This window comes from Pelodiscus sinensis, chromosome 2 (assembly GCF_052426305.1).
Source record: "Pelodiscus sinensis isolate ZL-2025 chromosome 2, ASM5242630v1, whole genome shotgun sequence".
In the NCBI taxonomy this organism is placed as follows: Eukaryota; Metazoa; Chordata; order Testudines; family Trionychidae; genus Pelodiscus; species Pelodiscus sinensis.
The window spans coordinates 259,479,210-259,495,950 of record NC_143053.1 but is presented as its reverse complement, the minus strand read 5'-3'; the positions used below and the strand labels follow the sequence as shown (position 1 = coordinate 259,495,950).

Sequence of the window (16,741 nt, the reverse complement as noted above, 5' to 3'; positions counted from 1 at the left end):
AAACACGCAGTTTCCTTACATTGCCAAATCTTTCCTTTTAAACTTTCCCTCTTTATTTTTTAATAGTTCACATTTCACACGGTACTGTACTGTATTTGGATTTTTTTGGTCTGTACTGCTGCCTGTTTGTATACTTCCAATTCCAAATGATGCATGAGATTAACTAGTCAGCTCGTAACTCTTGTGTCCATAACTCTAAAGTTTATTGTAGTTTAGGTAAGGACTAAAAGACAAGCTATTACATAAGAACATACATAAGAACATAAGAACGGCCGTACTGGGTCAGACCGAAGGTCCATCTAGCTCAGTAGCCTGTCTGCCGACAGTGGCCCAGAGGGAGTGGACCGAAGACACTAATCAAGTGATTTGTCTCCTGCCATCCTTCTCCAGCCTCTGACAAACAGAGGCCAGGGACACCATTTCTATCCCCTGGGTAATAGCCTTTTATGAACCTAACCTCCATGAAATTATCTAGCTTCTCTTAAAACTCTGTTATAGTCCTAGCCTTCACAGCCTCCTCTGGCAAGGAGTTCCACAGGTTGACTACACACTGTGTGAAGAACTTTCTTTTATTAGTTTTAAACTTGCTAACTATTAATTTCATTTGGTGTCCTCTAGTTCTTCTATTATGGGAACTAATAAATAACTTTTCTTTATTTACCCTCTCCACACCACTCATGATTTTATATACCTCCATCATATCCCCCTTAGTCTCCTCTTTTCTAAACTGAAAAGTCCCAGTCGCTTTAACCTCTCTTCATATGGGAAGCTATTGGAATCAAAAGCTTCAGTGGTACAGGCAGTCCCCGACTTACGCGGATCCGACTTATGTCGGATCCGCAGTTACGAACGGGGCTGCCCCAGAGTACACAGACTGCGGGACCTCGCGGTCCTGCCGCCCGTGTACTCTGGGGCTTTGCTCTGCGTCTCCCTGGTCTGCAGACCAGGAAGACGCAGAGCAAAGCCGCGGAGGGGCTCGGGCAGCGGGGCAGCCCCGCTGCCCGAGGCCCCCCCCCCCACCCGCGCGGCTTTGCAAAGCGCGGGGAAGCCGGCGGAGGGGCAGTCCAGGCACGCCTGGGGTGCCTCGCTGCCGGAGCCCCCCCCCCCCCCCGCGGCTTTGCAAAGCCGCGGGGAAGCCGGCGGCGGGGCAGTCCAGGCGCGCCTGGGTTGCCTCGCTGCCCGAGCCCCCCCGCGGCTTTGCAAAGCCGCGGGGGGGGGGGGGGGCTCGGGCAGCGAGGCACCCCAGGCGCGCCTGGACTGCTCCGCCGTCGGCTTCCCCGCGCTTTGCAAAGCCGCGGGGGGGGGGGGGGGGCTCGGGCAGCGAGGCACCCCAGGCGCGCCTGGACTGCCCCGCCGCTGGCTTCCCCGCGCTTTGCAAAGCCGCGGGGGGGGGGGGGGGGGCAGCGAGGGGGGGGGGGGGCTTTGCAAAGCCGCGGGGGGGGGGGGGGGGGGGGGGGCCCGGGCAGCGGGGCATCCCAGGCGCGCCTGGGCTGCTCCGCTGCCGGCGTCCTCAGAGGCGCTCCCCGTCTCCCTGGTCTGCTGGTCTCCAGCAGACCAGGGAGACGGGGAGCAAAGCCGCGGAGGACCCAGGCGGCGGGACGCGCAGCATCTCGGTCCGCCGCCCGAGTCTTCCTGGTCTGCTGGGGTGGGGGGGGCGCAGCTAGTACGCCCCCCCCCCCCCCCCCAGCAGACTAGGCTTTTCTCCGGACGCCTGTGGCAGAGCAGCTGGGGTGCTGCCGGTTGGTCCCGCAGCGCCGCTCTGGGTGCTACTGGTGCAACCCAGCAGCACCCCAGCTGCTCTGGTCCTGATTCAGCCGCTGCTGGTCAGTTTCAGCAGCGGCTGAATCAGGACACCTGGGGCAGAGCAGATGGGGTGCTGCTGGGTTGCTCCAGTAGTGCCGAGGAGCGGCGCTACTGGAGCAACCCAGCAGCACCCCAGCTGCTCTGCCCCAGGCGTCCCCAAGTCAGCTTCTGCTGAAACTGACCAGCGCTGACTACAGGAAGCCTGAGGCAGAGTTGCTCTGCCCCAGGCTTCCTGGAATCAGCTGCTGATCAGTTTCAGCAGCAGCTAACTTGGGGACGCTTGGGGTTCTTAAATTGATTCTGTATGTAAGTCAGAACTGGCGGTCAGTTTCAGCAGCGGCTGAATCTGGACACCAGTTCCGACTTACATACAGATTCAACTTAAGAACAAACCTACAGTCCCTATCTTGTACGTAACCCGGGGACTGCCTGTATTTGAAAAAGACAACTGGGGGCCAACTTGCCTTCTGCCTCTCAGGGAAATGAAGTACAGAAGTCAAGGGGAGTGCTCTTTTATTGACTTAGTTTGTTTTCACCAAATCTGCTGAACTGACATCAAATCTGGCATCAATCACAGCAGTGCCAATTTAGCAGCAACTATAGACAAGCTAAATGTAGAATGAATGATGAGAATGAACGAGTGAAAAGTTAAGACCCTAGTATTCGGCATAATGGATGGTCTGAATAGGAGAAGCAGACCCCACAGACAATGAGTAGATGATATAGTAGATTGCGGTGGAGCTAGTCTACAGAAACTAAGCCACTTTGCACTGGACAGGGAAAGATGGAAGGAAATAGTGAAGGAGGCATCGCACATCAACAGGCACTGAGCCCATGGTTGATGATGATGATAGACAAGCCACAAGTTACTACAAAGAGTTCTTTCCCAGATAGCTGCCTGGTGGATCTTGCCCACATTCTCAGAGGCAAACTGATCACTGTATTTGGGGTCAGGAAGGAATATTTCCCTGGGTCAGATTGGAGCAAGTTTGGTGGTTTTTGCCTTCCTCTACACTGTAGTCTACAGCATACAGCATGGGTCACTTGCAGGTTTAAACTAGCATAACTGATGGATTCTCTGTAACTTGAAATCTTTAAACTATACTTTAAGGACGTCAGTAGCTCAGCCAGCAAGCACACCAGTGGGTGGTTAAGAATCCATGGCCTGCAGGAGGATCAGAGTAGAATGATCACAATAATCCCATCTGACCTCAGAGCAACAATTCCCAAATGTTTTTTGGTCATGCTCCCTTCCTTGGTCCATTATTCCCTTTGAGCTGTGGCCAGGAGGGTGGTGGGTGCTGCAGTTGGAGCCACAGCTAAGGACTGGCTGGGAACAGAGTGGGAGTGGAGCAGAGGGCCAGGCTGGGTGGTGCTCCCTGAGCACTGTCCCACCTGCAAAGTTCCTCTGGGCCCCCTTAAAGGGTCATGCCATGGAGTTTGGGGACCACTGCCTTCCACTCAATGAAACTGGACACCAGCAGTGGAGGAGAGTCAGTCCAGAGAGGAACCATGGGGGGGGGGGAGGGGAGGGAGAGCAGGACTCTGACCTGAGCAGAGATGATTCAGCCTGGTTGGGTGTGACCTAGTGGGGGCGCTGTCTACTTTTGTCATCCTCTGTTTCTGCTGGGCTGCATTGGTTAGGTGTGATTCCCAGGGCTCACTCCAGATGTGTATTGGGCCCAGACACCTGGGGAGCCAGACTCAGAAGATAACAACTCTTTCCCAGGAAGAGAGACAAAGGACATCGGTGGGGGCTGACACCAGGCTGGGAACTAGGCCTGGGAGTTGGGTCAGCCTCAGCTGGGCTAGGATGAGTGTGGGGGCTTACAGCAGGGAAGGGGGGTGCAGGGCCCAGGAGCCCCGCCCCCCCAGGAAAAAGGCTGTTTGCCCTCCATGCCGGTGGTAACATCGATCCTGTGCTACGTTCCCTGACAATCAATAAACCCTTGTACTGTACCAGCTGGCTGGGAGTCACATCCGGCCGTGGATGGGGGTGCAGGGTCAGGACCCCGCCCTGAGCAGAGAGGGTTGGGCAGGGAGGCTGGGATTAGGGGAGCGGGTCAGGACAGGGAGCGGGAGGGACAGACGAGTCTGGGCCAGGCCTAGAACCCAGCAGCCTCCTGACTCCCAGATACGACGCGTCCGCGTCCCCCCCCCGCTTCCTGTCCAGGATAACAACCTTGCGGCGCTCTCAGCGCAGGAGCGAGCGGCCTGCGGTCGGAGCCGACGCCGTGGCTGGCGCGCGCGGGCGGCCTCTGAGGAGAGCGGAACGCAGCGCCAGGCGGGCGTCGCGCGCCCTCGCGAGGCGGGAAAAGCGACGCGGGAGCCACTACGGGCACGAGCGCAGGCGCAGCGACGGCTGGAAGAGACGCTGGGCGGCGAAGCGACAACGAGGCTGGCAGCCCCCCCCCCGGCCATGGAAATTCAAGCCACACTCTCCCCACCAGCGTCCACGCGCCGCATGCGCAAAGCGCGGCACGAGCGGCTTGGCCCACTAAGCGCATGCGTACAGACTTGGTGCGGTGCGGCCCGTGCCGGGCGGTTGAGATTTGACGCATGCGTGCACAGCAGGGTTGGGGGGAGGGGCGTGCGGTCTGCCTGGACCTCACGAGCGAGCGCACTCAGAAAGTGAAGGGAGGGGAAGAGAAAAGTGGGAGTCTGGCGCATGCGCAGAGCTAGCGGGCTCGTGTGGCGCGTGCGTTGAGCGCGGCCCAGGGTGCCGACGCAGGAGCGGTGGCGCCCGGGGAGGAGGCGCAGGGGGAGAACCGGCGCGTGCACAGCGGTGGCGGGGGCAGGGAGCGGGGTTCCCGAGCATGCTCCAAGGGGCGGAGCGTGCGGGGCTCGGCGCATGCGCGGCGGGAGGCGAGTGGGAGGCGCAGGGCCGCGGTGGCGGCGCTCGGCGAGGGTAACAATGGCAGCGGCAGTGACGGCAGGCGGCGGGCCCGGCCCCGGCGCGGCGGCGGGGCTGGCGGCGCTGTCCGTGGCGCGGCGGAAGGACGGCGGCCCCACGGGCAAGTTCTGGGAGAGCCCGGAGACGGTGTCCCAGCTGGACGCGGTGCGGGTCTGGCTGGGGAAGCACTACAAGAAGGTGCGGCCCGGCCGCGGGGACTGGGGCGCTGGGGGCGGGGCGGCCCGTGGGGCGCTGAGGGGGGCGGGGAAGCGCCAGAGGAATGGGGGGGGGTAGAGGAAGGGGCGGCCCGGCCCGCGGGGACTGGGGCGCTGGGGGGCGGGGCAGGGGGCGCTGAGGGGGGCGGGGAAGCGCCAGAGGAATGGGGGGGGTGGAGGAAGGGGCGGCCCGGCCCGCGGGGACTGGGGCGCTGGGGGGGCGGGGGGCCCTGGGGCGCTGGGGGGGCGGGGCGGCCCGTGGGGCGCTGAGGGGGGCGGGGAAGCGCCAGAGGAATGGGGGGGGTGGAGGAAGGGGCGGCCCGGCCCGCGGGGACTGGGGCGCTGAGGGGCGCGGGGCGGGGCGGGGCGCTGAGGGGGGCGGGGAAGCGCCAGAGGAATGGGGGGGGTGGAGGAAGGGGCGGCCCGGCCCGCGGGGACTGGGGCGCTGAGGGGCGCGGGGCGGCCCGTGGGGAAGCGCCAGAGGAATGGGGTTGGGTTGTGAGGAAGGGGCGGCCCGGCCCGCGGGGCGCTGAGGGGGGCAACCTGAGGGAAGCGCTCCAGGAAGGGGCGGCGGGGCGCCCCAGCTAGGCCGGGAGCGGTCACAAAGGGCCAGGCGCTCCTTTGCGGGGGGGGGGGGGGGGGGGCGGCTTACCGGCCAACGGGCGGGTCCCGGGTAACGGGGCCGTTTCCCAGGCTGCGCGGCTCCGACCCTTCCCTCCCCCCCCGGACTGGAAGTCTCCAAAATCAGTTCGAGCCGGTTGCGCGACTTCAGGGCGAGCCCCCCCCCCCCCCCCATCTGGGTCTTCGCCGCGGTGTGTGCGCGCAGCTGTGGGCACGTGCGCCGCGGGCTGGCCTGTCACCGGGCACTCGCGGGGCCCCAGCCCAACGAGGGGCGGTTGTGCCGAGCGTCGTCACACACTGGCGAGAAACGGGGAGGGGGGGGGGGGTTAAGTTGCCCCTTTTAAAAAAAAAACCTGCATTACTGATGCGTTTGAGTTTAGGTGCTTGTGCGGCCTAAGTGCCTGTAGTATCCGAATATCTTCATACACTCCTATGGGAGGAGGAGGTGAGGTGCTGTTAACCCATTTTACAGATGAGGATTGACTCAGAATCACTTGCCCAAGGCCTTGTAGAGAGTCTGTGATAGAGTAGGGAACTGAACCCAGGTTTCCTGGCTAATACTCTAACAGTCTGGATCATCCTTCTTTTCTATAATCTTATGGGGTTCAGGGCTCTGTTTCCTAAATCTAAAAGAACAAGAACTGAAAAGTTTGCTCAGTGATCACTTTTGTGAGGAATGTGGCTTCATTTGCATTCAGACTTCTGCTGGTTTGACTAATGGTGTTTAAGTCAGTGTATTTAAACCAGAGCAACCCCCCTGTGTAGCTTTATTTTATTTTGAGTGACTAATATTGATTTGGGTGAAGCAGATTCCTTATGGAATCTTTGAAACCAAAATAAAATTGTCTACACAGGATTTTGCTCTGGTTTAACAAAATTGTTTTTAAACTGATTTGTAATGCCAGTATAGCTTTTTGATTATATATCTTTGTGGCTAGTATTTTTGTAAAGTCAAACTCCTGCAATTTAAATAAAAACATTTGCAAATGCCTGCTAAAATGTAATTTAAACATGCTAATCAGATTCTTTTTAAATAAAGTTTTAAACGCTTAATTATGTCTCTTGGTTTTGTTATGCTTTTCCCTTTTCCTTTCTCACTCCAGGTCTTTGTCTATAATAGCATGTAAAGTTTTAACTTGTCCTTGCATTATCTTTTCCAGTGTCTCTTTTTTCACCCCATGTTTTTCCATTCATTTCATTCTCTATCTTATTTTCTTTTTACTTCTCTCTATATTAAAAGTTGCAGAGGGGTACCATGTAGTTAGTAACTTGAAACAACTTTTAAGAACAAGTAGACCTGTAGCACCTTTTGTTCATCTCTAAGGTGCCACAGGTCTACTTGGGCTTTTTTTTTTTAAGTTCTCTCCATATTGTATTTCTCTAGTTCTATCCCATCAGCTTCTCTCTCTTTCTGTGCCACATTTCATGCGGGCCATTGAAGTTTTACCAAATTCTTAGCACCAGAGGCCTTCTAGCCAAAGTCCCAGATGAGTGTTGAGGAATATTATCTAGGATGTAGCCCAAATAAGCAATCACATATTTCTCCATCCTTCACCCAAGCTGCTGGGAAAGGGAATTAAGTGTGAGGTTCCTCCAGGATTTCTGGGTCCTGGAAGAAAGGAGCATTCTCTCACTCAGTTCTCCAAGATTTCCAGATCAGAGTCCCTAGCTATTGTGAGAGAAGATTATTTATCCACCCACTTATAATAGCCTTAGTTTGAGTCCTCCATCCTCAGTTATCCAATTTGTGCCTGCCCCCTTGCTGTTCAGAACTTTACACAAGCAACTATCAAAGTTGATATTAACTCAGTTCTTTTTAATTTCACTGTTGTACATAAGATTCTAGATTGCAGCTATGGAAACTAGCAAGAATGTTTTTCACTCTGCTATAGTTTAAGACTCACATCAGGAGAGGCATTGGATCCATCATTGTGCAGGCTTAAGACAGTAATGCATTGATTATATGTGAAGGTAATTTTAACCATAATGGCCAGATACTTAATGATTTTCTTACATGAAAATTTAGATTCTGCAAAGTTGTTGGGAATCTTTTCCAGGCAAGTTCTTATTGTCCTTGGTTAGTGGCTCTATAAAAGAGGTAAGAGTCTGTTTAAAAACTGAAAGAAAAACTGTTTCCATTTTGATGAACAAGGAAACTTATAGTCACCTCTCTCTATATTAAAAAAGTTTTTTTTTTCCTGCTGGATGACAGAATGTTCCTGCCAGGGAACAGAATAATGTCATCAGCATCAACAGGCTCGCTCAGCAAAGTGAAAGCGGCCACTAAGAGGGTGGAGGCAAGCGTAGTGAGCAGAGGATGCAGCTCCCTAATATCTTTAAGTGTTAAAACAATAAGTAGTCCCGTGGCATCTTAGACTAACAAAATATATAGTATCATGAGCTTTTGTGGGTAAAACCCACTTCATCAGGTGAGAGTAACATGACTACTTAAACTTGAAGGCTACGTCTAGACTGGCATGATTTTCTGCAAATGCTTTTAACAGAAAAGTTTTCCGTTAAAAGCATTTGCGGAAAAGAGCATCTAGATTGGCACGGATGCTTTTCCGCAAAAGCACTTTTTGCGGAAAAGCGTCCGTGCCAATCTAGACGCAGTTTTGCGCAAAAAAGCCCCGATCGCCATTTTCGCGATCGGGGCTTTTTTGCGCAAAACAAATCTGAGCTGTGTACACTGGCCCTTTTGCGCAAAAGCTTTGCACAAAAGGACTTTTGCCCAAACAGGAGCAGCATAGTATTTCTGCAAGAAGCACTGATTTCAGACAGTAGGAAGTCAGTGTTCTTGCGGAAATTCAAGCGGCCAATGTAGACAGCTGGCAAGTTTTGCGGAAAAACTTGCCAGTCTAGACACAGCCGAAATATTAGTAAAATTAGAGCATCAGATCTAAAAGTTTACCTCTTTTCTATTAATGACACTCATAGCAATTTTCACAGATTCGTTTTTTATAGTGAATCATTTTGGTCTTGCTGTATTAATACCAAACTTCCTTTGAATTCAACATATTGTCCTTAATAAATGGGACAGTTTGTGTCTGAAAAATTTGTATCCTGCATGACACATGCATGCTGTAGAATCCACGCTCCAGTATAACATAGGTATCTTCCCAATGACTGGAAGATAGCTAATATAACACCAATATTTGAAAAGCGCTCTAGAGGTGTTCCCGGCAATTACAGACCGGTAATTCTAACGTCAGTACCAGGCAAATTAGTTGAAACAGTAGTAAAGAATAAAATTGTCAGACACATAGAAGAACATAATTTGTTGGGCAAAAATCAACATGGTTTCTGTAAAGGGAAATCATGTCTTACCAACCTATTAGAGTTCTTTGAAGGGGTCAACAAACGTGGACAAGGGGGATCCAGTAGATATAGTGTAATTAGATTTCTAGAAAGCCTTTGACAAGGTCCCTCACCAAAGGCTCTTACGTAAATTAAGTTGTCATGGGATAATAGGGAAGATCCTAGTGGCGTTCCTCATGGGTCAGTCCTAGGACCAACCCTATTCAACTTATTCATAAATGATCTGGAGAAAGGGGTAAACAGTGAGGTGACAAAGTTTGCAGACAATACTAAACTGCTGAAGGTGGTAGTTAAGACCAAAGCAGACTGTGAAGAACTTCAAAAAGATCTCACAAAACTAAGTGATTGGCAACAAAATGGCAAATTAAATGTAATGTGGATAAATGTAAAGTGATGTACGTTGAAAAAAATAACCCCAACTATACATACAATATGATGGGGGCTAATTTAGCTTCAACTAATCAGGAAAGAGATTTTGGAGTCATCGTGAATAGTTCTGAAGTAAAAAAAGCAAACAAGATGTTAGGAATCATTTTAAAAAGAGAATAAGACCAAGAATATCTTACTGCCCTTATATAAATCCGTGGTACGCCCACATCTTGAATACTGCCTACAGATGTGGTCGTCTCCATCTCAAAAAAGATATACTGGCATTAGGAAAGGTTCAGAAAAGGGCAACTAAAATGATTAGGGGTTTGGAACAGGTCCCATATGAAGAGAGATTAAAGACACTAGGACTCTTCAGCTTGGAAAAGAGGAGATTAAGGGAGGATATGATAGAGGTCTATAAAATCATGAGTGGTGTGGAGAAAGTGAATAAGGAAACGTTATTTGCTTGTTCCCATAATATAAGAACTAGGGGCCACCAAATGAAATTAATGGCAGCAGGTTTAAAACAAATAAAAGGAACTTTTTCACACAGTGCATAGTCAATCTGTGGAACTCCTTGCCTGAGGAGGGTGTGAAAGCTAGAACTATAAGAGGGTTTAAAAGAGAATTAGATAAATTTATGGAGGTTAAGTCCATTGCTGGCTAGTAGCCAGTCTGGGTAAGGAATGGTGTCCCTAGCTTCTGTTTGTCAGAGGGTGCAGATGGATGTCAGGAGAGAGGTTGCTTGATCATTACCTGTTCGGTTCACTCCCTTTGGGACATCTGACATTAGCCACTGTCGGCAGACAGGATACCCGGCTGGATGGACTTTTGGTCTGACCCAGTGTGGCAATTCTTATGTTCTTAGTTATGAATCAAAATTAAATCAATGCAGTAGTGTCTTTCTGAGTCTACAGGCATCCTGAAACTAACCCAGAGTTTTGAATTTCCTCACCCTTTATCAACCTAAGTAGGATACTGTTCTAAAGACCAATGATGACACTAATATAAAAATAACTTTATTTCATTGTTGATTATTTCATTGGGATACATGAAGGAAGGGTATGGGAATGAAGTCCACAGAAGATGGGTAGGAATGTGGGTTGCTGTAGCAAAAGACAAAACAAAAAGCAGATACCTTATTTTTCCATTAACCAGGTGTGGGTAGATGCTAGCAGTTGAGCGCTGTGTCAAATAAAATTACTAGTTAAAACGATTCTTTTAAGTGTTACTGAATTGATAGCCAGGTACTCAAAAAGTTCAGTTACTACAAAAAAAAAGTTTGTCATGATAGGTATGCAATCTCCTATTAATATAACTGAGATATGTTATTGCTTGAAAGTAGTAGGTGGTCCTATGTTTTTATTCCTTCCGTTTGCTTGTAATAAAAAATAGAATTCATACCTCTCCTCTCAATTAGTTTAATACCAATGCTTTATGTTTCGGGGTTCTTTGAAGACCTAGTCAATTGTGTTTGGAGTGGTAAAGCTTTTTATAGGCAGGACTGAGATTCTTCAACCAAATGACGTAATGTGGGACAGATGCTGTATAAAATAGATTTTTTTGGTAAAATGGTAATTCAAACAACATGAATATTTCAGTAATTTAAAATAGTTTATTATTTATGCTGACACACCAGTTATCAATAATTAGCAAAAGTTATATTAAAGTTTATGCATCTGTTTTCTATCCCCTTTATGGTGGCCCATTTATAGTTTTACCAGGTAGCTTTCAATTTCCAGCATGCATTTTCTTCACTTAACATCAAGCACTTTTTTGTGCTAAAGAAATCAATAAATAGCTTTGGCATTAAAGATTATAGAATTGAAAAATGTAAGGATGGAATAGACCTTGAGAAGTGATCTAGTCCATCCCCCTGTGCTGCGGCAGAGCCAAATATACCTAGACTATCATTGAAAGGTGTTTGTCTAACCTGTTTAAATGCTTCCAACAATGTGGTATTCCATAATTTCTCTTGGATGCCTATTCCAGAGTTTAGGTACCCTTACAGTAGAATTTTTTCCCTAACCTGAATTTCCCCTGCTGTTGATAAAGCCCATTACTTATTGTCCTACCTTCAATGGATATGGCGAACAATTGATCAGTATCCTCCTTTATAATAGCTCTTAATTGAAACTGTTATCAGGTCCTTTCTTTGGTCCTCTTTTCCTAAGACTAAACATATAAATGGTTTAGAAAACCTGGCCTAATTTTTGTAGCTCTCCTCTGAACTCTCCAATTTGTCCACTTTCATAAAGTGCAGCAACTAAAGTGGACACAATATTCCATCTGAGTCATCACCACTGTCAAAGTAAGATAGTTACCTTCCATGATTTATTTAGGGGACTACTGTTAATACTACCCACAATACTACCTTTTTTCATAGCTGCATCACTTTTTTGGCTCGCTCAATTTGTGAGTCACTGTAACCCTCAGATCCTTTTTAGTCGTAGTGCTCTCTAACCAATTCTCGATTTTTTTTTTTATAGTTTGAACCTCTCTAGTCCAGAATTCTCTAGTCCAGAAACATCCAGAATGATTTTAGTTAGTCGTATGTCCACTTTTTCTTGGGTGTGACCAAGTTTATTCACAGCTACCAGTTCTAGTTCTCAGTGCTATGTAAGGATGTTAAGAGGTGGGTAATTGGCTAATCGTGAAGTTGATAGAATTTTTATCAACTACATGATTAGTCAGTAAGGGAAGGTATTGAGTCCAGGCTTGCACCGGGTCCAGCAGCTACCCCCACTGACACTCTGCAGTTTAAATGTATTAGGCAGCCAGGTTCCTATTACATTTAAACTGCAGAGCCGCAGCAGAGGTAGGTCTCGGACCCAGCGCGAGCCAGAACTAAGCAAGCCCAGTTCGATCCTGGGTCCGGGACCTACCGCCACTCGGCTCTGCAATTTAAATGTATCCAGAGCCAGGCTGCCCGCCCACCCCCAGCTCTTAATACATCTAAACTGCAGAGCCACAGTGGGGGTAGGTCCCGGACTCAGCGCGCCAGGATTGAGCTGGGCTGCATGCCCATCCAGAACAGCATCTGCCCGCAGCCAGCCCAGGCCGCTGGGGACGAGCTGCTCCCGAAGCAGCCTCTACCCATGGTGAGTTTGGGCACACCATGGGCAGAGGCTGCTTCATGGCAACCTCCCCTGCCTGTCCCCCTCCTAGCAGCGGGGAGAGGGGGGAAGCAGCATTGTGGAGACAGTGCTGGTGAGCACTGGCTTCTCCTCCTCCTTTTTCTGCCTGTGATACAGAGGCAGTGGGGAGGAAGGGGGGAATGTGAGTAATCAATTTGACTACCCGATAAGCCTAGGCTTATTGGGCAGTTGACTACTCACATCCCTAGTACTCTTTGCTGTTATTTAGCTCTAGTTTACCCCTAAATGTCTTCTAAGAGCCCAGTAATCAGTGGAAGTATTGGTAATGCTGCTAGACAATATTAACCTCTCATTGTCTTGAAAATTCTCTGGTTCAGAACCAGTCAGGTCCCAAGGGTGCCGTACTAGGGAGGTTCAACCTGTAGTTGTGCATTTGTTTTTTTCCTTCCCAAATGTAGTACTTGTCTTTGGTCTGAAATAAAAAATAAGTTTAAGATGTTGTCTATGGGCATGATTTTCAGAAATGTTAAGCACCTCCAAGTCTAGCAGCAATCTGCGGGTGCTCAGTGCTTCTGAAAATCAGTTTCATGGCTACAAAAAGCACTGACAGATGGTATGACTGAGATCTGCAATATAAACAAATGGATAAACAGCTGGTGTGCTTCCTCAGAATGGGAGCCTGGTGGATATGTGAGGAGTGGCTGTACTATATAAACTGTCTATTGAGTATGTTTAGTAGTGTAATTGGGAATTGTGACTGTCAAGGTGATCTGGACCCCCAAAACTGTGTTTAGCAAATTGGTCTAACTTTTACTACTGTCATTGACTAATTTTGTTTAATAAAACAAGGTTTCTGTTTTTCTTTAAATTTTAATAAGGGGCCTTTGTGCTGATTGAAAGAGGTGGTTTGATGGCAGTGGAACTCAGTCTGCTATTTAATCACAAAACAATTGCAGCACAGACATTAGCTGTGCCAGCTTCCCCCACATACTTCTGTTAAGCAAAATGGGACATCCTACTTTTATTCGTTGGCAGCTCTGTTAATTTTAGTATTGTGATATGTAAGACATCACAAAGGCAGTAAGGGGCAGGAGCAAGAGCCATTGCTGGGGGGAACTAAAAATCCAGTTGCCCCCACCAACGTCTCCGCAGGGAGCAGGGAAGGAAGAGGCGTCCCTACTGCTACGCTTCTCCTTTGAAATGTACAAGAGCTGCCCATAGCTCTTGTACAGGTGCAGTGGACCTAAGCAGTCCAGGGGTGACTCTTGGACATTTTAAAGGGAAAGGTGCAGCGGGATAGCGAGTGCCCCCCTTATCAACTAACCAAGTAGTTGATGGAAATTCCATTGACTACTTGATTAGTTGATGAATCGAAATGTAACATCCCTCATGACATATACCTTTAGACAGAGACCATCAACTTTTTCTACCACATAAGCTACGAGTATCTGGACTGAGACTACTTGTCATCTCCATACTCAGGGCTCGACAAACCGCTGTTTCTACTCACCTGTGGCGAGTAGATTTCAGCCGGTCGCTCCGTGTGCCCCATTCACCGGTGCTGCGTGCATGCACAGTGCCGGGCTGGCGTATGCGCGGTGTGGGGCTGGTGAGTAGCTCTCGCTGCAGTTTGTCGAGCATGTCCATATTTATCCCATAGTTTTTTATCAATACCATTAGATCATTACATTAGCGAGTGTTTCCCTGCTAGTTTCCTTTGAGCTGATCTGAAAATAGATTTTTTTAAAGGAGCTGAAACGCAAATCTAGTATTGTTGCTGTTCTGCTTAAAGCTCAAATAATTGAGTGTAGATATCATTAGTTGTTAGGAAAGTGGTGGTCTTTTGTCTAAAAGTGCTATAAAATACAGCCACCATTGAATTACAGGCAGTCCCCGGGTTACGTACAAGATAGGGACTGTAGGTTTGTTCTTAAGTTGAATTTGTATGTAAGTCGGAACTGGTACATATTGTAGGGGAAACTCTAGCCAAACATTTCTCCAGAGCTTTTCTCCAGTTTTATTCTCCCACACCTCACTTCCCTCAGTCCTTTATTCTCAAGCTGAGGTGTCTGCTGAGAAAAGCCGCTCCGCGTCTCCCTGGTCTGCTGGGGGGAAGCAGCTAGTGCGGGGTTGCCTCACCCCGTTTGTAAGTAGGGATCCGCTGTAAGTCGGATCCATGTAACCCGGGGACTGCCTGTATTTAAAGATAGTAACTGCCTTAAAATTGTCTTTCCTTGCTTTTATATTCTCAAGTCTGGCATTTTAGTGTTATTTTCTATTGTCTTTTGTTTCTTGTAGTGCCAACAGTCTGCAAGGTGAGCCTACAAACACAAAAGAAGGCATAGTCCTTGCCCTGGAGCACTTACACAATAAAGGAAATTTTAGTGTGTCTTTCTCTGCAGGCCCATACTCTGCCTCTGCTCATTATGGGGGAACTCAATATGAAAATGCATGATTCTTGTAAGCTTCACAGCTATCTCCTTCCTCAAAAACCCAACTATGAATCAGCTGGCAAATAAGAATCTACTCCAATTAATACTGCTGGAAAAAGCCTATAGCAAGGTCCTCATACAGCTTTCAGTCTTCCAAATAGTGAATGAGAGGACAGTTTTTCCTCTGATGTAGTGAAGGGTTCTATCCTTTTATTGTAGAGGGGGAAATTGAGGCTCAGAGGATAAACGATGTGTCCATGTTCGAGGTAACACAGCAAATCTGTGACAGCCTCAGAGTTCCTATATTTTGTTTCTGACTACAGGTTGAACCTCTGTAGTTCAGCATTTTTGGGACCTGACTGGTGCTGAACCAAATAATTTGCCGGGACCACAGGAGGTCAATATTGTCTAGCAGCGTTACCAACACCTCTCAGAAGACATTTAGGGATAAATTAGAGCTAAATAACAGCATAGAATCAGGACTGGTGGCTGTAAACAAACTTTATGGTACTGCAGGCAACTTGGCTATGCCCCATAAGTGGACCTCTGGCTAACTGAAATCATGCTGGACATGAGAGTGCTGGATTAGAAAGGTTCAACTTGTATTTCCTTTTCCAGCAGTTTAACAGCCTTCAAATTTAACTTAACGTTGTGTGAACTGGGAGTGGGATTCACAAGTGTGCATTAAGAAATAAGAGACTGAAAAAATGTACTCTTCCGAATGTATCCAAATCCCCGGTGCACTTTCCTGCATGGAAACTGGTATTCTAACAAAAGTAGCAGCTAAAAACATATCCTAATCCAGGTTAAGAATATTTTACACTTTCTAAATATTGGTATGAAGTTATGTTTTGTTATAATAGGCTGAAGAGAGCCTCCAAACCAAAAACAAACAAACAAAAGCAACTTGTTTTTAGTTCTGTGACAAAGCAATATGATCTGAAAAAAATGAGCATGGATTCAGGTGTTGGGAACTTGTTTTGGGACAGGGGCTACACACCCTCAGAAAAGTCAGGGGGCTGCACACACGTAAGAAGCAAAAAACCCCTCGCTGATGTGGCCCCTGACTGAGAAGGAGAAACACACTCCCCACATTCCCCTCATAGACCAGAGCCTGCGGGCCCAGCTTAGTAGATTTTGTGGCACAGGGCATGAGCCTCAGAGGCTGGATCCAGGCAACTTGGGAGCCAGAGCTGATAACTAGGCCTGAGGTTCCCCACAGCTGTATTAGGGAGTCAAGATGTCTCGAGTTCTAATCTTAGTTTAGTTATTGACTCTCAATGTGGCAAATTCCATGGGAATTTCACTTTTGAGGCACAGCTTCGAAAGTGAAAGTAATCGAGACATGGGTTTTTTTCAGCAAACTCCCTCCCTTTTTTGAAAAGCCACTTTTCCTCAAAAAATGAGGTTTACGCAGCTTTTTGAAAAGGGGGGGGGGGTTGCCAAAAGAACCGCGTCATGATTACTTAAGTGAGATCGGAAGAAGATATGCAAATTCTTGTGGAATTTGCATATCCTCTTTCGAATCTTCCACATAGTGTAGATGAGCCTTAGAAGAAAAGCATAAGATTCGAAAAGAGTGTACAACACCCACAGATGGTTGTTTTTACGTGATATCGGTAATCGGTTTTTTCAATCAAGGATTGGCTTAATCACTTACCAGCGGCGTCATAGAAGATGAGAGCTATCAATCCATGGCTCAGTCCATACATACATTGGAAGAATTAATGTGGAATTCACAGGGTAATTTTTTTTGAGAGGAGTAGACAGTGTTTCCTTAGTGAGTTGTGTATGTCTGTTGGAATTAACCCTAGATCTCAATCCTATATCTATCTGTAATGAAGAGTTTAATCCTTCTCTGAAGAATATGGAATCCAGTGAATTGATAATGATCCACAGAAACTTGCCAAGTCTTAGAATAAATCTTACAATTATGCTTCAAATTAGTAAATTAAATAAGCAGGAAAAAAAGATTTTGTAAATGGGTCTGAT

General features: G+C 48.3%; 1 protein-coding gene across 4 annotated transcripts in view; it reads left to right on the top strand.

Moving 5' to 3' along the window:
* Positions 1-4,575: 4,575 nt before the first annotated feature.
* Positions 4,576-16,741, top strand: part of SMARCC1 (SWI/SNF related BAF chromatin remodeling complex subunit C1) — a 139,479-nt gene continuing 127,313 nt past the window's right edge. Inside the window, exon 1 of one of the 4 annotated variants that reach the window (XM_075923022.2) lies at positions 4,576-4,894. In XM_075923022.2, coding sequence (XP_075779137.2) covers positions 4,655-4,894 — 240 coding nt within the window. In that variant the 5' untranslated portion in view covers positions 4,576-4,654. The remainder of the gene's footprint in view (positions 4,895-16,741) is intronic. The other 3 variants (XM_075923023.2, XM_075923024.2, XM_075923025.2) reach the window with 3 other exon arrangements.